We start from the raw sequence: 27,447 nt of genomic DNA on the forward strand, positions 1-27,447 counted from the left end.
TACTATTTCTAGTTTATAGATAACAAAAGCCTGTTCAACTAAGTGTGTATCACTTTCATTTTTTGTCAATCCTCTATTATTTAAGTGTGGTCCAACGCTGGAGAGATTTGCATAAAGAACATCTGATGAGTTAAGACTTTTTGCAACTGATTTTTATTTGAAAAATTTTGGTCGTATATTGGTATCATATCTTTTTTCTTTGTCATCATTGTCCAAAGATGAATGGTTTCTGGATAATAACTTTAGTATGAGCAAATAGAAATTAATAAAATTTTAATACAAGGGTTATAACCACTAAAGGAAGGTTGGGATTGATTTTTGGGGTTATGGTCTCAACTGTTTAGGAATTGGGGGCCAAAAAAAGGGCACAAATAAGCATTTTTTTGTAGTTTCCAGACAATAACTTGTGTTTCAGAGTATGAATCTCTCTGAAATTATACCACAAGTTTCCATAGAACAAAGGGCAAAGGGATGGTTAGGATTCACTTAGAAAGGGGGGGGGGGGGGGGAGTTATGGCTCAAACCATTTAGGAATTAGAGGCAAAAAGGGGGGGGAACATTTTTTTTCTGGTTATAGGACAATTCAGAGAATTTAAAAGTAGTCTAAGGGAGGCAATCCAAACCCAATTTAAAACGATGTTTGATTACCTCCCTTACACTGCTTGTAAATAATGTATTTAGAAATGATGATTGTCTTGAGCTTATTAGCTGTCAATTTATTTTTAAAAGTTACTATTAATTTATATTAATTAATTTTAGCCAAGGGTAATTATGGTTGCAAACTTTATTCGAAATTTGAATTGAGATTATGACAATATCATGAGGGAATGATTTTTTTTGGGGAATAAGGGGGAGTTGAAAAAAATGGGGGGGGGGGGGGGGGTAAATAAAAATTTGTTAGGGGGGGACTAATTACTTCATTTTGGGGGGTTAATATTCAACAGGATAGTATATTGCAAAAAAAAAGGGGTCAATTTTATTAAGAAGGGGTGGTGTTATGAAAAGAGGAATGTCCGAGCGGTGGATTCTTTTCATAAACAAATATCAAAAATAGAATTATAATGTTCAGCTACAAATATTTGAGATAACGGAGAAAGTTGTAGAAAATGATGATTTAATTAACACATATAAAATTATGATCACAAATCGGTATAAAATGTCACAGTTCCTGAATACTTAATAGTAATCTGAATAAAGTCCGTAAATATATGCTATGCTATGGAACAGTTCTTCTGACGGAAAAGTTAAGAGTATGTCCAAGGATTGCTCATTTGAATATATACGAATAATAACAAGCCAGACCGATGTATTAAATCACTGGAGCTCTATATTCTATAAACCACTTCAATACAGCATACTATAAAATCCTTTCTTTTCGTGTCCTTACTTCACCACACCCCGTGTCTAACGTCTCCAAAACAAAAGTACTCATCAACGTCATCAGCTTGCAAAATCCGGGAAACTGTACAACGTTGTTTAGAAATAATGTTCACAACACTGCCCTCCTTTTTAAAACAATTTCGTCCTCGAAATAAATAACAGTTCATCAGACCACGTATGTATAATAATCGTAATACTACAAACAACAAACTCCATGTCTCCTAATTCTATTGGCTGACTGTTTAGAATCAAGAATTTTGAATTTCTTAGTACATGCTTTCAAACGTTTTACATTAGCACAACACAATTCCTTACTAAATATATTGCCAGATGTCAGTTCTTTGTCTCTCATCTCTGGTTTGTTTATACATTTCCTCAAACGATTTCCAACAGTCACCAGGTCTATTAATTTTATTTTAGGGCATGTCCGTCTAACATGTCCTCTCTCTTTGCATTTTGAACACTTTATTTTCTTCACAGAAGTCCTCACTTTCTTAATGGACGAAACACAATGCAAATCCGTGGTTTCACACGTTCTTTTACAAAAGTCACTGTTTAAATTTTCATGTTGTTTTGAATTCCCTGTATCTTTACGAAAAGTCTCTTTACAAAGTTCCTGCCAATACATTTCCTCTATAATCTCGCCAATGTTGACAGGTTGCTTAATCATTACATTCAACGCTACGCTGGAATCAGTATATCCCGATAAAGCATATTCTGTAGTGAGCTTTACCAACAAATTATTGTCTATTCCAGGAAACGATTTCCTTACCATAATCTCAACTCTACAAACATATTCCTGAATAGATTCATCTTCCGATTTTGACACATTTCTCAGTCTAAGTCGGCACATCCCGGGTGTTTCATTATCCCCAAATCGCCATTTCATAGAAGAATACAGTTTCTCAATATTAGTACGAATATCAATAGGCAAGTGTGCTGAGTATTCTAACGCTTGGTTCCTCAATGCAATTAAAAAATAACAAACCTTGTCATAATTGTCCCAGCAATTACGTTCTGCATAAATTGAAAACTGCATCCAAAATCCCTCAAATGAACCTGTTCCATCAAATTGAAGAGAATATGAATCTGTCATTGTTTTTATATCAATTTCCTCCTCTTTTTGAAAAAATCGGTTGTCTTTTGCTTCAGTAAAATCCACACTTCATACTGCACACGGTAACTTTCTATACAGTATTCAAATACTTCAATCCAACGTTATTCTTATCTTATTTAAAAACACAATTTACTTGTCACAAAACGTAGGTAAGTTCGCTGCCACCAGTGTTATGAAAAGAGGAATGTCCGAGCGGTGGATTCTTTTCATAAACAAATATCAAAAATAGAATTATAATGTTCAGCTACAAATATTTGAGATAACGGAGAAAGTTGTAGAAAATGATGATTTAATTAACACATATAAAATTATGATCACAAATCGGTATAAAATGTCACAGTTCCTGAATACTTAATAGTAATCTGAATAAAGTCCGTAAATATATGCTATGCTATGGAACAGTTCTTCTGACGGAAAAGTTAAGAGTATGTCCAAGGATTGCTCATTTGAATATATACGAATAATAACAAGCCAGACCGATGTATTAAATCACTGGAGCTCTATATTCTATAAACCACTTCAATACAGCATACTATAAAATCCTTTCTTTTCGTGTCCTTACTTCACCACACCCCGTGTCTAACGTCTCCAAAACAAAAGTACTCATCAACGTCATCAGCTTGCAAAATCCGGGAAACTGTACAACGTTGTTTAGAAATAATGTTCACAACAGGTGGGGATCAATTCGCAACAGCATAGTGTATTGCACAAAAGCAAAAAATTGAATATAAATTCAAATCATATAACCCATTTGTAAGTTTTTTACTACAGTTATGCTGTGGCAGAAACCTATTATGTGTCAAATATTTAATTCCAATCCAAATTCAAACCTGTATCAAGCGTGAATATTGTGTCCATTTTCGCCAAACTTATCAGGGTTGGACATCTGCTGTCGTATCCAGCTGCGCTCAGCGAAGCAATTATTATAATTCGTTCTTATGTTGTACTGTTACACCACTGTCTAAGGTTAGTAGGAGGGTTGGGATCCTGCTAATATGTTTGACCTCGCCACATTCTACATGCAAATGCCTGTGACGTGTCCCAAGTTGGGAGCCTGCAGTTTAGTGGTTGTCATTTATTGATGTGTCACATGTTTGTTTTTCGTTCATTTAATGCCCCATTTATGGGCATTATGTTCTCTGGTCTGTGCGTGTGTCCGTTCGTTCGTTCGTCTGTCCGTCCGTCTGTCCCGCTTCATGTTAAAGTTTTTGGTCGAGGTAGTTTTTGATGAAGTTGATGTTTAATCAACTTGAAACTTAGTACACATGTTCCCTATGATACGATCTTTCTAATTTTAATACTAAATTAGAGATTTCCTCCCATTCCTGTCCATTGAACATAGAAAATGATAGTGCGGATGGGGCATCTGTGTACTGGGGACACATTCTTGTGTGTACATAACTTAGACAGTTCGTTTTCTCATTTATCTTGTTTTACATTTGTCATTTCGTGGCCTTTTATAGCGGTATGAGATTTGCTCATTGTTGAAGGCCGTATTGTGACCTATACTAGTAGTTGTTAATTTCTGTGTCATTTGGTCTGTTGTGGAGAGTTGTCTCATTGACAATAATACCACATCTTCTTTTTTATATCCAATAGTCCAATCTAGACTATCAATTGAAGAAATACCGACAACATCATGGCAAGAACAAACCAGCATAACTTCAAAACACTTATCAGAAATCTAAATATATAGTAACACTAAAGCAACCAAAGCGTGGGAAGAAATCGGGTGCTCTGGAGTGGTAAAAAGTTAAATCACATAAATAATAAACACAGAGGAAAATTCTAAACAGAAAGTGCCTTATCCAATGTCAAAATCAAAAGCGCAAACACATCAAACGATATATGGAACAATTTTCATATTCCTGACTTGGTACTGGCATTTTCTTGTGAAGCAAATATACTGAGCCAAAAAAGTTTAGCAACAAAATTATGAAATTTTATTTGATAACAAAAACTTAACAAAATATGATTTTAATGAAAATAAAATAAAATTTTATGAAGTCAGAAGCACGGTATCAGGTCCGTTCGCGCCCAATATACTTTCGCACCCTACACGTTCGCACCCAAGGTCCGTTCGCACTCTACACGTTCGCGCCCAATTTTAATTCAAATTCCAGTTGAATAATTGGAAAATCATCATTGATGTTTTTAATTGCTTTCGTGAAAATACTGAATGTATTTATAGCTTGGTATGAGTAAAAGATTGAAGATTATAAATGAAAAACACAAAAGATAATTGTTTTTAACAGCTTGGTCCCTTTGATCTGAAACAATGAAACAATAAAATATAGCAATACACTATTATAACCAAAACATGATAAAATTTATTCAAGACTAAAACAAAATGTAGTCAGAATCTCACTTCATTTTGAAACAAGTCAATGAAACAAAGTTATAGTAATACACTAACCAAAACATAATAAAAATAAAACGTTGACAGAATTCCACTTTATTTAGAAAGGAATATTATTTTTTTTAACAAATTACACTATCCAAAACATGATTAAGATTTATTCAACACAAAAAAATGCTGTATCACTTTATTTTGAGACAATGAAAACAATAATACTTATAAGAATACTACTTGATTACAAAGTTTAAATTGGGCGTGAACATGTAGGGTGCGAACGGACTTTGGGTGCGAACATGTAGAGTGCGAAAGTGAAAGGGGGCGAACATGAGTGGGTGCGAACGTGAATGGGCGCGAACGGACCCGGACTCCAGAAGCACTATGAATGTTTTTCACTCAAATTCACTAAGAATTTCTCGGGGTGGAGCGCAGAAGGTTCAAAGCAGTGGCGGATCCAGGGGGGGGGGGGGGGTTCCGGGGGTGCGCACCCCCCTTTATTTTTGCCGATCAATGCATTTGTATCGGGACATATGTTTTGCACCCCCCCCTGCACCCCCTTTGCCCTGGGTTAGCACCCCCCCTTTCGAAAATTTCTGCATCCGCCCCTGCAAAGCGTGTAAAAAGTTATCAAAAGTCAATATCTGGTCCATGCTCCACGTGCATCGATGACGGATTGGCAGCGTTTTCGCATTCCATTGAGTATCTTTCGAATTTGTCGTTGTGGAATCGCATTCCATTCTCTAATCAGTGCATTTTCAAGTTCTTGTAAATTTTGGAAATCACCGTGATTTTCGCGAATGCGTCGGTTCAACAGATCCCAAACATGTTCGATTGGATTGAGGTCTGGGGATCGACTTGGCCAATCAAGAACGTTAACTTGTTGTTCGTTTGGAACAGATTCATCGTCAGGCGAGCAGTATGTGGTCTTGCATTGTCATGTTGAAAATGGAATCCATTATGATTACGCTGGGCAAAGAAGGGGAGAACAACAGGTGTCAAGATGTTATCACAATATCTCCTGGCATTCAATGTCCCACGAACGATCACTAAATTTGTTTTACCACCATAATGAATTCCTCCCCAAACCATCAAACTGCCACCACCGAACCGATCCTTCTGCATCACAGTGCTTGCATGGTATCGTTCATTGTTACGACGCCATACCCGTATGCGACCATCGGCGAACTTCGGTAGCAATACACAGTTAGGAGTTTAGTTTCGCATTTTGGCCCCTGTGGATTTTTCAAATAGGAAAGTTATTGTGTAATAAAATTCATTTTTAGACAGATGAGTGCTAATTTAGCCTTCAAAGGTGGTTTATAAGTGCATCAAGACTATTTTTTACCTGTTTTATGGGCTGTTTTCTGTTTGACAATCCGTATTTTCATAGCTAGACCGGCCATCGGTCCAGAAATTAATGTACTGTTTACAAACACACTTTTTCTACACGAAGTTTTTGACGCAATTTTACAAAAAAATGAGATGAAAGACATATGATTTTCATTGGATTTGCTGAATGATATATGTACACAGTTTCAGAAAAGGTATTACTTCAAGCGATTGAAATTCTACTTTTAGCCAAATTTTGGGGAAATATGTGACATCTTTCCCCCCCTTTTTGCAATATTTTATAACAAATAAATGCAGATTGTTGCCATGGATACACCAAAAAGAAATTATATTTTACCATTTTATATACTGGATATAAAATCTATGGAAGATTCTGATTACATACATATGCCCATATATGACACAAACAGTAAGCTTGATATTGCAAGAAAGCAAAGAAAAGGGGAGGGTAAAATTCATGAGGGCAAATTTTAGAATTTTTTCCTAACTGTTTATTGCTACCTTAAATGTAAACCGGGATTCATCTGTAAGGCAGCAACCATTTGATTTTCTGGGGGGGGGGGGGGGGGGGCTATGTTTTTTTTTCTGTGCAAACTTTTTTTTTCGCCTGCGGCGAAAAACAATCTATTTTTTTCGCGACAAGTCGAAAACAATTTTTTTCTTTCAATTTTAGCATTACATATAGTGGCAACTGAGGGTGAAACAAACAATTTTTTTTTCTCAGAATCAAAAACAAATTATTTTTTTCTCCAAAAACTGGAAACAAACTTTTTTTTCCAAAAAAACCATAGCCCCCCGAGAAATTCAAATGGTTGCTGCCTAAACATCACTGTTATCCAGTCCCTGTTAAGCCAGCGTAAATGGCGGTTTGTCCAGACTAGCCTTTGGTGTTGATGGTTAGGTGTTAGCTTCATTCCTTGATGTGGTCTTCGTGCATGTATCCCTAGTCTGTGAAGGCGATTTCTAACAGTCTGAGCCGAAACACATACTCCAGTAGCTGCGCTGAGTCTATGGACAACTCGTGTGGCGGGAATAAACTTGTCACGCGTTGACGTTAACCTAACGTAGCGCTCCTCCCTTGGTGTTAGTTTTTTGGGTCTACCAGATCGCGGTCTATCCTTTGAAGTTCCAGTTTGTCGAAATCTGTTTATTAGTCGCCAAAATGTTGCCCTATGCACGTGAAATTCAGCTGCTACGTCGGCAACACTCATTCCGGCATCAACCATCCCAATAGCTCTGTGGCGGTCATTTTCGGGGAGGCCTGGTCGACGCCCCATGCAATTTTTTTAAACTTACGTGTGTTTTTCTGAAAATTGTTGTGTTTCTGAACGTCATTGAAAAATAAATTTTAAATTTCGTTTTAAAGGTACAGGTAAAAAAGATACAACATCGATTTCACGTGCAAAGCTTAAATGGCGCGAAATCAATCAACTGGAAAAAAGCACGATTGTTTAAAATTACAGGTAAAACTGAAGATTATATCAATGATATTTAAAAAAAAATTGTTGAAACGAAAAAAAAAAAAAATGAAAAAAAAAAGTGTTACTAAACTTTTTTGTCTCAGTATAGTAGATTACACCTGGTTTTATAGCTAGCTATTTAAAGCACATTTCAAGTGTGAAGTCTGTCTAATATGAAGGAAAAAAACAAGTCGAGACGAAGGTGTGTAGTGGTCCCAATATAAATCTGAAAATACGTACATCAAACGCAACAATTATGATGCCAATTCATGAAAAAAAACCCAAGTATGTTGATGGTGTACTCAATTTGAGCTTGAGCACTTTTTGTTTGAATCGGAGTTGTTGTTTTACAATGCATGTCGTGTACCTTCTTAAAACAAATGATTGGTAACTATACATTGGCCATTCTTTTTCAAATTCTTTCAATCTGTTGATCCCCATGGCCGTTGTGGTCTGGTGATAACAAGTTTGTAAAAAGCAGAACTGACGAGAAGAGAATTAAGAATCTATAAATGTCATACTGACATGTACAAGTCAACTGTGGTTACTTCGATATTTTGAACTTTTGTAGGGGTCCGACAATTTTGCTTCTAAAAGATGTACCCATTTTAATATATCATTCACTGAAATTGATGGACGAATGGTTTAAGTAGTTACTACTGTAATCTTGATCTTGATCTTGATAGGTTTACGGTGATACATCCAAGGATGTTAATACACCGCGCGTGCGTCAAGTAATTTACTTAAGTTGGGCCCCCTTACAATTTCACTTAAGGTTTTGGCTGGTTCTTCTGCTGTCTGAAGTTTGATGAAGAAATCTGGTGGTAGTGTCAACGTATATTTGTTCCGCCTAACAGAAGTTCCACTGGAAACTTTGTTATAAACAATGTCATAATACCTATTCCTATTGAAACAAATATTCTATACCATTTATTCTGTTATTCCAGAATATTTTTTCCTTTTGGAAGTTATATTATGAAGGAACTTCTATTCCGTGACACTAGTAGGTTCCAGTCTTTTATGGTATTTGGAATGAAACTGTATTTCAAAGTTTCTGTTTTCGTTTGAAGTCTGAGGAAATGTTGGCTGTGCATATTCTTGGTTGTCCGGGATGGGTTTTTTTCAGTTGGTCCGATGGTAATTTTGCTTGGCCGTGTATACTTTTACAGAAAAGGATCAGTCTGTTTTGTGTTCGGCGGTCTTTAAGTGATGGTAATTGTGGTTGACCTAAAATTGCTGTCTTACTTCCTTGGTCGTAGTTGTAGTTTGATGTTATAATCCTAGCCGCTCTTTTCTGTACATTTTCAAGTTGGTCTTGGAGATATAGTTGATGTGGGTCCCAGGCAGTGCTTGCGTATTCTAGGACAGGTCGTATGAGTCCTTAATAGGCCTGGAGTTTAACTTCAAGTGGACATGCGGATATATTTCTTTTTAGTAAACCTAATGTCCTATAAGATTTATTGCATATCGCCTCTATGTGCTTTCCCCAGTGTAGATCATTGGTGATGTTTAATACTAGATATTTTATGGATGTTGAAAATTGGAGTTCCGCATTTTTTAATGTGTATTTAAATGATGTTATTTTCTTCTTGCGACTCAAAGTCATCATGATGCATTTGACTGGTTGAAACTAATATCCCAATTAGTCGCCCAGTTACCAAGGGTATCTACATGTATATCTTTCTGTAATTCTGCACAGTCTTCTTCATTTTTAATTTCTCTATAGCATATACAGTCGTCTGCAAACAGCCTAATTTCGGATGTTACGTTTTCTGCTATGTCGTTGATATGGACCAGAAAGAGGATTGGACCGAGAACCGTTCCTTAAGGTACTCCTGATAATACTGATGATGTTTCGGATTTAACCCCATTCACTACCATACACTGAGATCTAGTAGATAGAAAGGCGTCAATCCAATTCAGGATGTTTTTGGGCACGCCATATTTGTGAAGTTTACTTTTTAAAAGCTCATGCGGTACGGTGTAAAATGCTTTTTCAAAATCCAAAATAAATATATCCGTTTGTTTCCTGTTGTCAATGGCAGTTGCCCAGTCATGTATAACGTTAATAAGTTGGGTTTCACAGCTGTGTCTTCTTCTAAATGCATGTTGTCGGCTATTTAGGATGTTGTGTTTTTCAAAGTTCTGCATTAGGTTTGAGCAAAATTAATGACATGTTCTAGTAATTTGCAAGTGATACATGTTAGGGCAACTGGTCTGTGATTACTTGGGATGGTTCTTTCGTTCTTTATGAATAGTGGGCATATGTTTGCACTTTTTCATTCATCTGGGAAGGTTCCTAGGTTGATGGATTGTTGGAAAAAGTGAGCCATAACCTCTGATATGTTAGGTGCCAATTCTTTACGTACTCTTTGGTGTATACCACCAAGGCCCATCGCTTTTGATGCATTAACATTTTTTAGTATCTTCTCTACTCCTTTGGGTGTCACTATGATGTTTCTCATTTTATCTACAGGAGGAGTTTGGTATGGGATAGATTCATATTCTGTTTCAGTATAAACGCTTTTAAACTGGGTACTCAATGCCTCAGTTTTTTTATGGTCTGTTTCGGCGGTCTTATTATCTTTAGTTTTAAGTGGTGGTATTCCCTGTTTGTCTGCTTTCTGGTTGTTGATATATTTCCAAAAGGGTTAAGAGTCTTCTTTTATATCGCCTATTAAGTTGTTAACATATAGTTGTTGTGGGCTGATTCAATTTCTTTGTAAATTTGCGTCCTTATTCTTGCCATTTTCTATTTATTCTCATGCTGTTGTTTCTTTTATAGTTGACATGTGTTCTGTTCTTTCGTGTTATCATGGTCTTGATTGTTAATTCATGGTATTGACTGTTTTCCTTTTAATATTTTAGTTGGTACGTTTGTTTTGTTGGTTCCTAGAATGAATTTTTTTATCATGTTCCAGTTTTCTTCCACATTCCTGTTGTTTTGATGGCCATTGAAGTATCTGTCCATAGGCGGATCCAGGGGGGGTCTGGGGGCCCCTGCCCCCCCCGCCCCCCCCCCTTTCGTGGGAAAAATTTGGTTGATTGTATAGGGAATCATTGAAGCATGACTGGAGCGGGCCCCCTCTTAGGTCAGTCAGCGGGCCCCCCCCCCTTAGGAAAAGTTCTGGATCCGCCACTGCTGTCTCTGGTGAAGTCCCTTGAGTCATCTCTCATCTGATTATAGTTTCCATTCGAGTATTGGCAGGAGGTCCTTTTTTGTCTTATTTTTGTTGGCATTATGCATCGCAGAGTACCCATGACAATGTCGTGGTTTCACAACCGATCAGGTGAGTGGATATCTGGGAACTGCCCTGGTAATGTTGTAATTAAAAGGTCTAGTGTATTACTTTCCCTGGTTGTAAATAGGATGAGTTGTTCAGCACTAGCTTCATTTAGTATGTCTATTAATGCTTGCCCTGGTATCATTATTTAGCTTTGTCCGCCGTCAAGGTGTGTTTTGACGAGTAACATTGTGCCTCCCCCATTGTCTGTTCTGTCGTTGCGGTATATATCACAGCCCAATGTGTCTGGAATCAATTCATTGGTTGCAATGCTATTGTTGATTTTGGTCTCTTGTAGTGCTACTATGTCGGGGATCTCAGTTTGTAAATATGCCTGTAGTTTTTTTTCTTCTTAAACTGTTTATGTTGATGGAAACCATTCTGATCTTACTGGTATACATGTGTCTGTTTTTATCTGAAGTACTACCTATGTTTGTCTTTGTTGGTTTTGAGTGTATCAAAGATATTGTTGATTTCTATGCCCGATGAAGTACTTGAATCCGATGTTGATAAGTTTGTTTCATCACATAATGGACAAATCCATGTACAATTTGTTGCTTGTATGTTTTTATATTCATCATTTGACACTATTGCACAGGAGTTATGAATCCATGTTTTACATGATCGGTCACATTCGATTCTTGGGTCACAGTTATGTATGTTGCCCGAACAAATTCCGCATGGTGCAACGCAGTTTTTGCAGAATCATTGCTCAGTTTTGTTCTGTAATTTAGTGTACCAGTGGCGGATCCAGAGGGAGATCCGGGGGTTGGAATCCCCCTTTTTTCGGCCGATCAATGCATTTGAATGGGGACATATAGTTGGAACCCCCCTTTTTAAAATGGCTGGATCCGCCCCTGTGGAGGGGACCATAAAACTAATTTTTGATTCTCCACATTTTACATAATCATATGCCGCTTCGCGGATTATGTACAATGTGAAGAGTCAAAAGCTAGTTTTATGGTTCAATAAATTCAAAATAGATAATAGCCATTCATTAAATAAAGATAAAGAAAAGAATGGTGTCTTGAATATGAATAGACCGGAATAATGGTTTCAAATCAGAGAAGGGTCTTTAAACATCCACTTCAGAAAAAAATAAGAGTAATTAAATGATTGCTGATTTAGCATAGAGCAGCCAAATGAAAAAAAAAACAATTATGATTGATTGATTTTCGTATGTATTACTTGCAAAAAATCATTAGAATAATTATTTTTGCGTTTTAAACAATCTCATTAAAATCCGATGTTCTGATACGCTACCCATCAGAACATCGGATTTTAATGAGATTGCGTTTTAAAACAACAACAATAATTTTAAATTTACCGCGTTTTAAAGTTTAGGGTAAACCGCAAAGCATGTCGGGATATTGTGATGTAAACACTTGGAATAGGGTATGTTGTTTTCCCTTGATTTGCTGCCATTTTTGTGTGCTATCGCCTCGTGATGTCTGCTGTCCCACAATCGTCAGATAACGATGCATGGGCATTGTTATCTCTAATGAAGTCTGCACCAGCAAGTCCTAAAGGCATACAATGGCAGCCGGATCCACAGAACCAGTCTATTGCCAGATTAGAAGGAAGAGACTTCGAATATTCTATGCGAAAAAATCGGATCACAATAGGGAGAAATAGTAGCAAGGGTGATGTCGACGTAAACATGGGACATTCTAGTTTTATATCTCGTGTTCATCTTGAAATTTTCTACGATCAACCTAACTTCTTCATGAAATGTGGTGGGAAGAATGGCATATTCATTGACGGCATCTTTCAGAGAAAAGGCGCACCGCCTTTACAGCTTCCAAGGACGTAAGCACGCATTTCCCCCATAAGTTGGCCCCTCGAACTTGTCGGCATTGTTTACAATCAATTACTTGAAAATACACGACGACACCGTTTTCTATCGACGAATCGGCTTCCAAGCTATCAAAATTCACAAATTTAAAATATCAAAACACGTCTTAAGTCTTTATTTTGTAAATAAAGGGTAACCATGTGCTCGTCAAATAATGGCCGCTATGTAAACAAAATGGCTGCATGTTTGTTTACGTTTTAACCTGAACCTAATCGTTTTATCTTTTGCATTTGAAATGAAGAATAAAAAGGGACATTTTGACTCTCATACTATTTAATAGAAACATCATTTCTAAAATTTGAATGTTTTGTTCAAATCTGTTTTTGTTTTAAATTTGGCGAAAAAGGGTGTTTTGTTTGTAAACAAATCTTGAAAGCTATCAAGCATGACTTATTGCCATAGGTGTGAGGACATGTCCTTTCTTATGTGAAGTAAACATTGGTATACTAAAGATGTATTTTAAGTACAGCTTTCATTTCAATAAATTCAAGAAATTTTTAATGAATGCATTCTTCAACAAATTTCAGTCGTACTAAAAACATTCATATTCATTAAATACATGAGTATATACATGGAAATAGATTATATTTATAATAAGATAAGCTCACAATTTATTTAATTTGGATTTTGGAAAATATTTCAAAGAAAAAAAGTATCTAAACAGACATATTTTATTGTTAAATACCACTTATTTATAGTTCTATTTCATTATTTCTGTTTTATGAAGTGACAATATTTTCTCATCTGCATTGCAAGAAAGAAATCAATTGTTAATAATTACTAGATTCATAGTACGGAACATCATTTACATGATTTATAAACATGTATACAAAATAAATATTTCTAGATACATGTATAGGAAGATGTGGTGTGAGTGCCAATGAGACAACTCTCCATACAAATAACAATTTAAAAAGTAAACCATTATAGGTTAAAGTACGGCCTTCAACACGGAGCCTTGGCTCACACCGAACAACAAGCTATAAAGGGCCCCAAAATTACTAGTGTAAAACCATTCAAACGGGAAAACCAACGGTCTAATCTATATAAACAAAACGAGAAACGAGAAACACGTATATATTACATAAACAAACGACAACTACTGTACATCAGATTCCTGACTTAGGACAGGTGCAAACATTTGCAGCGGGATTAAACGTTTTAATGGATCCAAACCTTCTCCCTTTTTCTGAAACAATAGCATAACATCACAACAAAGAAAAACATACGATAAAATATCAATTGGCAGACTTAACTCAATCAAAAAACGTATGATTAAACAATGAACGAATAAATTTCTGCCTATATACAAATTAAATTTTAACTCATGAAATGTATTGCGACATAAACTACAAAACAGCAGTTCCAATCAGCAAATATTGATGATGCCTAGAGTGACCCCTGGATAAAATGGAATTTTGTTTTGTCAGTACTTACAATTCAAAGCTAAAAATTTCCTGAATTATGGTGCCTTTAGCGCAGTAAACAAATACACTATCATACTGTACCATTTACTTATTTATTACGCTTTTCTGTTTTATATTTGTAGATGTGTCCTAAGATTTCCTAGTACAAATATTAAGATTGTGTTCCAGTCTTTAGTAGAAGACAATCCCCCAACAACAGCCCCACCCCCTCCACAGCTGGAAACCCCACCAAAGAAGAAGGCACCATTACCTCCATTAAAGATCAACATCCCAGAACCTGTTCAGCCGCCACGGTTTGAAAGTCCTTGTCCATCTCCAACAGGGACCATCAGGTTTGTTCAGTAATTAACACAAAGATAAGCAACCAATAATGTAAAAATACAAATGAAACATAAGACAGTTACAAATTCATGATATTTTTCAGCCATTTTAAACATCAAGCAGTTGTTTGTACTACACTAATTATTCAAAGACAAAGATGACAAGTACACATGTATCCCAAAAAAAAATGCCCCCCCCCCCCCCCCATGAAAGAAAATTAATATGAGAATAAATGAATCCTGGAAGATATCAGATGGTTTTTATTAATTCATAATTGAAAAACTAAAGAATTAATTAAACAAATCAGTCATGGCAATTAGTCAACAAACATTAAACAATGAAAATAACACAAATATATATTATGCTATGATTTTAACCATAGCTTCATGTTTGGGTCTTCATGAAATAACGTGCAACCAAGTTAAACCAATCAATGCTTGTTGCCTTTCTATCAGCAAAAAAAAATTAAATTCAGCAAACCGATATCAATGCAGATAAGGCCAAAGGGCACATTGTGTCAAATTTTCTGTTAGAAAAGGGCATGGCGTCTGTAAAAAGGGCATGCTTATTGCTTAAGATAAAACACTACATTATTTAATGTCGATACATGGCAGTTAAAAATTTCCGAGGCAAGTAAACAATTTGGACAAGTGATTTTCTCTTTCTGACAAGTAAGGTATCAGAATCACTGCCAAAAGGCAAGTTGTTTTAAAGAATTAATGTCCATCTCTATATAAAGCAATGTATTTCTGATAAAACTGTTCTGTTTTTTGTTTTTCAGTGCAGCAAATTCTTGTCCAACATCTCCAAGAGGAGGCACATCATACCGTCCTAACTTCATATCTGAGGCACAGATAGCTGCCCTGAATGCTGCTGTAACTTCAAACAGTAGTGCTAACAGTCTTACTAACAATAATAGCATTAAACACGAGGAAAAAGACAATACCCCTATGTTACAAAATAGTGAAACATCTAACGGAGCTGGGGGAAGTCCCAAAGATGATTCAAAGCCTCCTTATTCTTACGCACAGTTAATAGTTCAAGCTATATCATCAGCGCCTGATAAACAATTGACACTGAGTGGCATCTATGCTTACATAACAAAAAATTATCCTTATTACAGAACAGCTGACAAAGGTTGGCAGGTAGGTATTAGCAAATTTGAGTCACCCTAATTAGCACACTGTCTGACACACTGGATTTGCCATAGCAAAGGTGGCAAATCTATTGGATAACAGTATTGTGGATTCATTTATTTTTGTGGATTGATGAAAGCTTGCATATTCATGGATATTTAAATTTGTGTTTTGGCAAATTCTGCATAAACTCCTTTAGAAAATCTGTATTTTGTTTAACATTAAATTAGTGGTTCCTCTGTACCCACAAAATCGGCATAAATTAGTATCCAATGAATATTCATGAATCCACACTATGTTGAAATCTAGGGATTTATTACTATATGTTTGGCAGTATTTTTTACATATTTCTTGGGTAATGCAGTGTATAGGTTCAAAAACATTTATGATAATTAGTTTTCCAGCTGAGGTAAGTTTTAAAAAAAATACAATATGTTAACTCCACAGGGTTGGACCTGCATTGAAAAGGAAAATATCAGGTCAAGGGATTACAAAAAAATGTCTGAATTTGAATATTAAGTTGCATTGTTTTTGTATAAAAAACCAACATATGCCAATACCTTGAAAATATTCACAGGTGTACTTTATAAATTCACTAAATTATTTTAAAGGGTGCACAAAATCAAGTAACTCTTGTAACTCTATCTATAGTTTTACTGTCAAAGGAACACAGATTCAACTACAAATGTAATGGCAACATATATTTTTTTTACCTTTTTAACAAAATTGAGGAAGGAAATGATAATTGTGTCAAACAGACAACAACCACATGTACACCAAAGAGCAGAAAACAGCCACCAAAGGGTCTTCAACACAGCGAGAAAATCCTGTTCAAAGAGGCTGGCTTCAGCAGACCCCTTAAACAAAAATGTGTACTACTGTAGTTCAGTGAAAAAGGCTGTCACAGTTCTAAACGTTAAATAAGCCTTTCCTTTGTTCTATATATATTCAAAGTCTATATTTTTATGCCCCACCTACGATAGTAGAGGGGCATTATGTTTTCTGGTCTGTGGGTTCGTTCGTTCGTCCGTCCGTTCGTTCGTTCATCCCGCTTCAGGTTAAAGTTTTTGGTCGAGGTAGTTTTTGATGAAGTTGAAGTCCAATCAACTTGAAACTTAGTATATATGTTCCTTATTATATGATCTTTCTAATTTTAATGTCAAATTAGAGTTCTGACCCCAATTTCACGGTCCACTGAACATAGAAAATGATAGTGCGAGTGGGGCATCCGTGTACTGGGGACACATTCTTGTTAAACATGTGTAAATACTTTAAATTTAAAGCTCAAAATGTAAAAAAAATAGTTTTAGGTGGTGTGCTATAAATAGGAAGAAGATTTAGAAAGAAAAAATGTTGTACCGGTATATTTATAAATATTTACACTTCCTGTTTGGTTTGATGTGAACATGAATATGTCAAGCTTCTTCCTTTAAGTTATAAAAAAACATCAAATAAAAAATCTATTTCCTTTACTTTCAGAATTCAATACGACATAATTTATCATTGAATCGTTATTTTGTCAAAGTACCTCGATCACAAGATGAACCTGGTAAAGGATCATTCTGGAGAATAGATCCTGCCTCAGAGGCCAAATTAACAGCACAAGCATTCAGAAGACGTCGCCAGAGAGGTGTGCCGTGTTTTAGAGCACCATTTGGGGGCCTTTCCACTAGGTAAGTTGAAAAATTGAACAGAAACAAAATTAGCAAAAGGACTTTTTGTAAAGACAAAGAGGACAACGATACATATTCAAATCCATTTCTGAATATTATAATGTAATTACTTCAGTTAGCTGTGTATGTAGAATTTTGAATAGTGTTGGAAAGTGGTGAAAATTAGGTAAGTTGAAAAAATTGAACAGGAACAAAATCAGCAAAAAGATTATTTGTAAAGAAAAAGAGGACAACACCACATATTCAAATCCATTTCTGAATATTATAATGTAATTACTTCAGTTAGCTGTGTATGTAGAATTTTGACAGTGTTGGAAAGTGGAATTTATTTTAGGCTCGCCAAAATATTAAGGGAACAGTCAAAATAATATATCTGTTTAGAAACACAGAAAATGTAATATATCTACTGAGAAACATATGGTCACAGCACCATAGTACTGTAACTGAAACAAAAGTGGAACCATGAATATTTTTATTACACTAGCAACATACAAGTACAGAGTAACAACTGCAAGCAGAACAAAGTTACAATAGAAGTTCTCTAAAACAGCCACACAATGTCATGTTAAAATGTGTGTTTCTCCAAAAACAGCCACACAATGTCATGTTAAAATGTGTGTTTTTTCTAAAACAGCCACACAATGTCATGTTAAAATGTGTGTTTCTCCTAAAACAGCCACACAATGTCATGTTAAAATGTGTGTTTTTCCTAAAACAGCCACACAATGTCATGTTAAAATGTGTGTTTCTCCTAAAACAGCCACACAATATCATGTTAAAATGTGTGTTTCTCCTAAAACAGCCACACAATGTCATGTTAAAATGTGTGTTTCTCAACAATAACACTAAGAGTGACTAAATTCCTTAAAAGTTCAGACTGATTGTATGGATATTTGTGGTATAACTTTTGTTGCTTTAGGGAAAAAAATTAATTTAAATGTTCAATGATGTAAATATTGTCTATAAACTTGTGTACAAACTATTGCTAAACCACAAAAACAAAGATCCTGGTACATAAATAATAATCTTCAATCAATTTAAGTTGGTACTCACAAAAAATGAATGCACAGTCTTTGATAAAATCAAATGTAATTTAATATATTTTCAGATCTGCACCTACATCTCCTAGTCAGATGGGAGGTTCATTTACACCTGACAGTATGTCACGGGAAGGAAGTCCTATCCCGGAACATTCTGAGGAAAGCATGCCTCCAGCCCCAACCCAAAACTACATCCATCATCAACATCCACAGATTATACCTGCAAGTTCTATTGCAGAGTTTTGTAGAATAAGTCAGTCAGCGCCTGGATCTCCTGCAGGTAAATAGTCACGCCCACTAACTGTCTATCTTCATTTACCTGATTAATCTGCTACCTGTAATTCTTTAACAAAGCTTTAATTGATAAGTTTTTCAGTACTACAGTAGATTCCGGTTATTTGCATAGCCTATTTGTCAGCCAAAATTATGCAATAAAGCGGAGTATGCTTATATCCGAAATGCCAAATGACAGAGTCAAATAACATCGATAGAACAGATCAGTAAAAAAAGAAATCCCTGAAGAAAGATGAACGTCTGTATAAATCCACATACAATATACTGAATGTTGATTTATTCTAATAAAAATTTTATGTCTACTCTAGTGTCATATGAGTTATTTTATTTTGTTTCTTTAAATAAAGATTATAAACACATTTAGTTTTACATTTGCATTCAGACTTTCCTTTACCTGGGATACGAAAATAAACTGTTCTAAAAATAGATTTGTTTCTATGACCCATATGTACATTGTTAGGCTTTGATTAAAATAAACTTTTAAACAATACTTCACAGTTAATAACAATTTTAACAATAGATGTGTAATGAATTGCTGTTGATATGCAGTTAGGCACTGAAGTAACAACTTGTTAGTTTCGTATATGCAAAGCAGTAATGGTGGGGCCCTGTACGGGTTAATTGCTGGACACAAGTGTTGAAAGTGAGAAAATATAATAATTAAAAGTAAATGCTCTTTTCATAAAATATTAAAAACAAATGATTGATGTATAAAATTCTTTAACCATATGTAAATGCCCTATAATATTAACATTAATACAGATCACCCCAAGCCCAATAGAGTTCACATTGGTTATGATCGATAATTAGCAGGAGTTTATGTTTTAAAAATTAACCCCAAATGTAATCTATGGACAATTGTTTAAATCCAATCAATTATTAACACCCTTTGAAGTAGAATGGTCAGTGTTTTTACAACAATTATCTGTTTGACATTTTTATGACCTCGAGGCTTAAAATAGAACATGGGAAACTTTACCTGTGTAGACATCAAGGTTTATTTTTAAATCAAATTCCATAATATAAATAGGAAAGAAACTGTTTTAAAACTTTATTTCAATAACACAAAAGTAAATATGAAATAATAAAGAAAATAAGGATGCATTCAAGAAAAATATACTTACCAAATGACCGTTTCCGGTCAAAAATCTCGTTAGTTTTAACTAAGCATATCTAGACGGCAATAATTTTCTATGCAATAAACCGAAAGGCCACTTGTAGAGCTATGCATATAAACGGACAATTTAACATTAGATGAATGGGAAATGGTTTTGTGCAGGAGAAAACTATGCAATTAACCGAATTATGCTATTAAGCGGTATGCAATTAAGTGGAATCGACTGTATGATCTATTTCAAGAAATCATCCAAACTTGGATTCATTTTAATATCAAATTTTTGCTTGCCTTTGAACTTCATTTTCATTTGTTTCAAGAAAAATTTCCATCTGATAAATAAGGTTTTTACAGAAGGATTTGAATCTATAAACTGTCCATTTTCTTATTATCAACTATTTTCCATTTCACAATTAGTATTGTGTGATAAATATAAGCAGTTTTTTATTTCAATGAATTTTCATTGCAAAATCACCTATTTTTTTTTTCATTGAATTTTTTGTTATCATTTTTATTCCACTTGATTGATAAAGTCTTCCATAACAGTCACTTGCTTGCAAGACAAAATTTTCTAAAACTGAACTAGGATCAGTAATTTTAAAATGAACTATTTATTGATTGAGCAACTTGTTGTATCTTTCAGCATCAAGAGTTATGTCCCCTATTTCAGTTACATCAATGCAGCCATCGGTGTCGACAGTATCGGCTCTTCATCAACTTCCCACAGTCATCACTAAGCCCAAAATTATGGTAACAAATGCTGCCCAGATGGTGTTGAATGGACCATCCCACACAGTTTCTAATTCATCTTTAACTAATGGGGCCCATACAGAAATTAAAAAAGAAAACAGTTTGTCAGCTCTATCATTTGGTAAGTATTCACTAAGTCAGTTTGTCTTTTCAGAACAAAAGGTTCTAGTTTGTATTTATAAGTCAAGTATGACTTTTGTCAACAAACAAGCTTGCTTGAATTTTTTTAATTTTCACTGGCATACCATATGCAACCCACTCAATTCCAATCAAATATGAACTCAGACTTTTGTGAGACTATTTGATATTTAATTTGAACACGATTTGAATTTGTTTAGAGTCAACCGACGGCCATCCTGTCAGTTTATTAAAAGTCTATTGTTTATTGTTATTGTCATTGCGTATGATCCTGGGTGTTAATTCAGAAGTTATGCTACCATGGCTAACATATATATATCAGTTTGTTAAAAATATGGAATATAAATTCTTATTACTTTTCAGATAAGTTTCAAGGAGTTACAGTTGGTGGTCAGACTGTTAAGCCTGTTACATTAGTAAGAAATTTAATAACAAGTTTAGCCCAACAAGGCGGAATGTCAGCAACTGGCCAGCCATTTACTGTGTTGCCGACCAACTCGAGTCAGTCGAGTCAACCGACGGCTATCCTGCAACAGTCTATTAGTAGTACATTGGCAGGGTCACAGGGCTTGACCTTGTTATCTCAGCAAGGAGGCTTACAGTATGTTAATGCCGCAGGGGCAGCTTCGCGGCACTCTGATGGGCAACAATCACAGACTCAGTTTTTGGTAAGTCTGGTACTTAAAACGAGTGCTAACATCTAAATTGGAATGATTTTATTGTCACAAATTTTGATAATGTTATTTTTTGTAATTTTATTTATTTGTGTATTTATCATATGACAACACTAACAAAAAGTTAAAAAAAAAACCAGAAACATCGAACTCTGAGGAAATTTCAAAACGGAAAGTTTGTAATCAAATGGCAAAATTAAAAGCTCAAACACATCAAACAAATGGATAACAACTTTCAAATTCCTGACATAGTACAGACATTTCTATAGTAGAAAATTCAGGATGACCTAACAAGCAATAGACAATGCATAGATATGACATCATATACCTGATTGTTTCACTTTGTTCTGTATACCTTCAGGCTTGTCCTTGGGATACTGATGTAATAGACAAAAAATGTTGACTGATAAATGTTGTAGTTAACTTAGGTGTCTGTGTCAATTTATCAGAAATTTAAAAAAAAAATGTATTGTGTGCAATATTTTGAAAAGAGGGAAAGAATTCATTTGAAAAAAAGTAACTTGACAAAAAATTATCAATACATCCCTATTTCCAAAAGGGTTAATAAATAATTAAGTAAATTTATATTTTTAATATGATAGATTTAATTGTTGCACATGCTTTAAACTAGTTCATACCATAAAAAAGTTTGTAACAACCAAATGCCTACTGAAAATATAAAGCCATAAATCTTTATGTTTGGTTTATAATAATCAAAGAATCAATGTTATATTTTCATTGCATTAATTTAAAAGTTCGCGGAACTTTATTGTGTATAAATACTTTTTTCTCGTAAATATTTTAAAATAAAATATTATTTCCCATTACAGGTGACAACTGTAGGTGGTGTTCCGTTGACACTTCCTGTTACGTCAAAACGTCCGGCAGGAGACGGTGATAGTGCTATTGAAAACAAACAGATCAAACTAGAGGAACAAGTTGGAAAAGAAGAGCCAAAGGCAGAATAAAACAATATATTTTTACAGAAATTTTTACTCTTTTGTCTGTTAGTTGTTATTGGAGAGATATTTTTACACTTTTTAGCTCGGGTGGGTGATAAAACACATGAAAGGCTGTTTTTGATTGGTTATTTAGAGATGATGACTTGATTGTTTGTTATTCACGACCTGATTGTTAAAGACGATTGAAATTGACTGTGTGTGGATATATATTTCCACTTTGTATTAATACATAGCAATACTTCTCATAAGTTTATGTTGTCAGTATTTTTTATACAGAAATTCACTGTAAATTGTGTTTTAATGGTTTTGAGGGAGGTTGTTACAGTCTTGATTGAATAAGTCATTTATCCACTTCCGAATGGACCCCCAAAAAATACAATGGATTATGAGTTATTCCCCTTTCTTGGGATTTGCAATAGTTCTCAGCTTTGATGTCTTAACAATAAGCTATTCTTAACTTCTTATTTCTTGCAGTGCATTATTATTATTTTTATTGTATGTTGTATTTGCTTTGTAAAAAATTATAGTCTTTGTAGTCAAACTGAAGTATAAATCTTTTTACAAAAAATTGTAGATAAAGCAAAAAAATAGATATTTTTCTTTGTCTTTGTCTTTTGCTTTTCAATATATCTTGTAACATTGCTGAGAACAAGAACTTATCCCTGGAAAGCAGAGTAACTTTTTTCTGTATTATTTTATAGTCAATTTCTGAATTTATGACATGACTTAATGAAGTAATATATATACACTTCAACTAAAGAAGTTTTTTTCTTTTTCAACCCACCCCCAGTTGGATTATGAAGTTCAGAGGGCATGGGTTGAAAAAGGGAAATTGCTTAGAGCTGATGTGTAAATGTAATTTGTTATAGAGCAAGAGACTCTCTAAACATCTTTATTTTTAATCCTGTAAAGTAGTAATTATTGCCATGTACAAATTTAAGTTTTTAAACATTAACATTTTGTAGTTATTTAAAAAAAAAATCTGCCCTTAAAGCACATGTTTTCTGGGTGTCACAGGGGCAATATTTAAATAATTAGATAGGGTTTTGGAATATAAATAACTGGTCTTCAAATTGCATTACTGTTAACATGTTTTAATCACACAAATAAAAGGTGTGAAAATTGGCCAACAAAAAATTTGACAGCAAAATTTTCACAAACTTTATTGGAAGTTTTTTTATTTTGTAAAAAAAGTCCTCTTTTCAGAAATATAAAAGGATAATGAAAAAAGCCCATAGTCTGAGATATATATCATGTTAATAGAATAAAGTCCTGAAATTTTCATTATATCCTTTTTGACACTATTCATTGATAGTTTTCTTGTTAGAAATTTAACTTAATATTTGCTTATCTTGCAAATGATTTTTAGGGAGTTATGTCCCTTAGGTCTACTTCTTCGATATATGATTTCATGTTGATTTTCTACATGTAAGGGAATAAAATAATGCAAACATCATGTTTCTTTCACATACCATGTTGGAAAAGAAAGTTTTTCCGATGGTGGACCTCGTATTTAATAAAATGAGAAAGTTATTTTGTTTTATTAAAAAACTTAAAAAATTACTCACTCTTAAAAACATAACCCGGTAAATGGAACAAGTTTATTAAGAAGGCAGCATTTTGCTCATATTTTACATAACATACATGTTTATCTACTGATGATAAAATTTGAATGAAGTAGAAAAAAATGATAGAAATTAATTTATTGTCTGCACAAATATTTTTTGTTGTTCTTTACACATTGTAAGAATTTTCTAATGATATTGTTTATCTATGAAAACGTTAGGGAGCATCTTTTAATGTTTTGAAGGGAGGTAGGGAGTTTAGTTTAAAGAACAATGCTTTAATTTAAAAAAAAAATAAAGTGAATGTATTAACAAAAATTGAATATATGACCATAATTTGCATAAAAGATAGGAACGAAAAAAATAGAAAATATTTTTTGGACATGATCTGTAGATGTGAGAATATGCAAGTTAAAAGAGTTCAAGAAAGATACATAACTCTGGATGTTTTGTCTGCATATTTGATATAGACAAACAATAACAAATTTTATCATTTTACTGAAATGAGTATCAAAAGGACATATTGCATCTAAAAATAAACTGCAGTCCTTGGTGACGCAATGTAGCAAAAGCTTACATGTAAAGTAAAGATATATATGGATATTTTTGTAACATGATAAGTTGCAAAATAATAAGGTATTTGAGTGGACATAATCCAAGATCATTCAAAAGAATACAATCCTTTATATGTTAGGATTATCATATTAATGAACTGGTATAAAAAGAAAACTTTGTACAAGAAAATACAAGGATGATTTGTGTTGAACTTTAGAGAATTTGTTGTTGGAGATGTGATTTTATGAATTAATAATAGTGCTGATAATTTACTGTGTTAAATTGCAATTATGGATCTACGTTTTGATAGATTCTCATGATTGTTTAATTGCTTGTATGTAAAAATTAATTGTTTTTCTTTGTTGAAAAATGCAAATATAGTATCTAACTTTGTTGTGATAAAACATTAAAGCTCAGTCCGTTTATTTATCAAAATCATTTGCATTCTGGGTAATTAAGGTTAATGATAAGAGCTGTTACACTAACTATACATTGTACCCAAGGAAGGCACTTTCAAACTGAGTTATAACCCGTTTAAACAAATTTGGTATATCATTTACATTTTTGTTGTATTTTAACCTACCCACTGTGGAGATTCAAATTGCCTTTCTTGGATACACTGTATGTTTTTATGGAACAATTCAAGCCTCATTGTGATTGCAGGTTTAAAACAGCCTCTTTTTGACTGAATATTTATGGCAGCCTCATTGTGACGGAAGAAATTTAGTCAGTCGAATTATGGTGAATTTCTTTTAGTAAAATTCAACCTTCCCTTGTGGAATAAGTGAAATGCCCAGCTTTTTGTTGTTTAATACATATTTATTAGATTTATTTGAATTATTTAAAGATAGCCATGTTTTATTGGCAAGTTATGATGACTAATACTTTATTACAAATTGATACATAAATTATAATATGAATTAATAATCTACAGTTTGAACTGCTAATTCTCAGTTATTTCTTTCCAATTTCAAACAATAGTTTAACTTGATGCCCTGAATTTTACTGCAAACTCCATAACCTGCTTAGATTTTCCCTTGATTAAGAAATGATTCTTCATACTTATGACAGTTGTTTAACCTCCAAATATCATTGTTACTCAAGAATAAGATATAAAGAAATGAAAGTTCATTTTAGATTTAATAAAAATCAAATTTAGAAAAAAAAATCATTAATTTCAATTTATTGTACATCATACATAAATTCAGATTTCAACCAATTTCATAAAATGTTTGATCAAATTATTTGTCTTCAAACATTACAAAAGCATATGTTATGATTTTTACCCATAATTTTTCAAGCTAACAATAAATACTGATGATTATGGATTGAAAATGTTCATTGTAATTTATTATTTTGTATTGTCTTCATTAACATTTTTGTGGACATTGTAAATAGAAATGTAGCATTGTTGTTCTCTTCACTGGTGAACAATTATATGGTTGTTCAACACCACTGGTGAACAACTATTTTGTTGTTCCACATCATTAGTGAACAATTTTATTGTTGTTTTCATTAATGGTGATCAACCATATTGTTGTTCAACACCTCTGGTGAAAAAACTATATTGTTGTTCTACGCCACTGGTGAAAAAACTATATTGTTGTTCTACGCCACTGGTGAACAATCATATTGTTGTTCTCTTCACTGGTGAACATCTATATTGTTGTTTTCATTAATGGTGAACAACCATTTTGTTGTTCAACGCCACTGGTGAACAACCATTTTGTTGTTCAACACCACTGGTGAACAATTATATTTTGTATCATTGGTATTTAATAACTGGATAGTAAAAATGGTATGTCCCATCAGTGGGTTGTACCACTCTGATCAATAAAAATATTGTTTTACTGACACTTTATTGTTTTGTTATTGTGCCATCAATAGTACATTTTGGGGTTAATGATTGCATTCATACTTATATCAAAAGCTATTTTTTCAAACCAGGCTACTACTTTTTAGAGAACAAAGATATTGAGATGGACATTCCATCCACATTTTATAAATGAATTTCAAGCAATTCATACATGAAATAGATCTGCGTGTAGAAAATAGTTTTTTTTTTAAAATTACACTAGCCTTTCAGGAAGTATTAAAATAGGAATTATCTTCCTTTGTTTGTGCATCAACCTAAAAAATGACACATAGTTGTAGATGATTTTACTTCAAACACATAAATTTGAGTGTTAAATAATTAACCTACAAATGGTCAGTTCTATTTGAATATACCTAAAGGTATTTTAACATTGCTTATTTATTGATCTATATATCATTGGTAGACAACAAAACCAAAATTCAAACATGTTTTTATATGACCGCAAAAATTTAAAAAAAAATTGGTCGTATATTGGTATCACGTCGTCTGCATCGTCTTCGTTCGAAGACGGATTGTTTCCGGATAACTTTTGAATAATTAAAAAAAAATCAATTAAATTTTAACACAAAAGAAAGCTTGGGATTGATTTTGGGGGTTATGGTCCCAAAGGTTTAGGAAATAGGGGCTAAAAACAGCATTTATCTAGTTTCAGGACAAAAAGTTGTGTATTAGTATTTCAATTGTTCTGAAATTGTACCACAGTGTTTAATACCATAAGTAGAAGGTTGGGATTTATTTTAAGGGATTATTTGGAAAATAGTCTAGGAATTAAGGGCCAAAAAGGGGCTAAAACAAGTTTTTGTGTCCATACTTGCCCCAACTGTTCAGGGTTCAACTTCTGTGGTCGTATAAAGCTGCACCCTGCAGAGCACCTGGTTAGTTGTGAATTACTAATTGGGATGGACACAATGAAGCCGCAAGACTTCCTAGGAACTACAACAGTTGCACCAGCCAATGATTTAGGTGATCAATATGGAAAGCTGCATGAAAAAAAAAGGAGAAGGGGGTTTTAGGTGTGTGGTGGGCGTAACAAGAACTAACCCAAAATCTTCCAGTGCAAATAAACAAAATTAGAGAAAAATATGATCTTCAGCAATAGACAAGTATCTAGTCCATATTC

At 33.9% G+C, this 27,447-nt stretch overlaps 2 protein-coding genes across 3 annotated transcripts; one reads left to right on the forward strand and one right to left on the reverse strand.

The window, feature by feature from the left end:
- Positions 1 to 5,475: 5,475 nt before the first annotated feature.
- LOC139490180 (uncharacterized) lies at positions 5,476 to 7,578 on the reverse strand. Its single transcript, XM_071277028.1, has 2 exons — positions 7,034 to 7,578; positions 5,476 to 5,784 (listed from the first exon to the last, which is right to left on the reverse strand). The coding sequence occupies exons 1-2, from the start codon at positions 7,478 to 7,480 to the stop codon at positions 5,488 to 5,490; spliced, it is 744 nt and encodes a 247-aa protein (XP_071133129.1). The 5' UTR covers positions 7,481 to 7,578; the 3' UTR covers positions 5,476 to 5,487.
- A 4,741-nt stretch (positions 7,579 to 12,319) lies between these two features.
- Positions 12,320 to 26,307, forward strand: LOC139489017 (forkhead box protein K2-like). Of its 2 annotated transcripts, none has more exons than XM_071275055.1 (8): positions 12,320 to 12,756; positions 14,352 to 14,561; positions 15,332 to 15,695; positions 17,166 to 17,359; positions 18,468 to 18,679; positions 20,451 to 20,678; positions 21,059 to 21,363; positions 22,200 to 26,307. In XM_071275055.1, exons 1-8 carry the CDS (start codon positions 12,395 to 12,397, stop codon positions 22,335 to 22,337), a joined length of 2,013 nt encoding a protein of 670 aa, XP_071131156.1. In that variant the 5' UTR covers positions 12,320 to 12,394; the 3' UTR covers positions 22,338 to 26,307. The 2 variants fall into 2 exon arrangements, with proteins under 2 accessions (XP_071131156.1, XP_071131157.1); XM_071275056.1 differs by having other exon boundaries at positions 12,325 to 12,756; positions 20,478 to 20,678.
- The last annotated feature ends 1,140 nt before the right edge of the window (positions 26,308 to 27,447 follow it).

This window comes from Mytilus edulis, chromosome 9 (genome assembly GCF_963676685.1).
Source record: "Mytilus edulis chromosome 9, xbMytEdul2.2, whole genome shotgun sequence".
Taxonomy (NCBI): domain Eukaryota; kingdom Metazoa; phylum Mollusca; class Bivalvia; order Mytilida; family Mytilidae; genus Mytilus; species Mytilus edulis.

Coding starts and splice junctions, on each gene's coding strand:
- LOC139489017 (XM_071275055.1), top strand. CDS start 12,395: ATGTCTGCTGTCCCACAATCGTCAGATAACGATGCATGGGCATTGTTA. Junction 14,562..15,331: donor TCTCCAACAGGGACCATCAG/GTTTGTTCAGTA, acceptor TTTGTTTTTCAG/TGCAGCAAATTCTTGTCCAA. Junction 21,364..22,199: donor AATCACAGACTCAGTTTTTG/GTAAGTCTGGTA, acceptor TTCCCATTACAG/GTGACAACTGTAGGTGGTGT.
- LOC139490180 (XM_071277028.1), bottom strand. CDS start 7,480: ATGGGGCGTCGACCAGGCCTCCCCGAAAATGACCGCCACAGAGCTATT. Junction 5,785..7,033: donor TTAACAGGGACTGGATAACA/GTGATGTTTAGG, acceptor TCAACATGACAA/TGCAAGACCACATACTGCTC.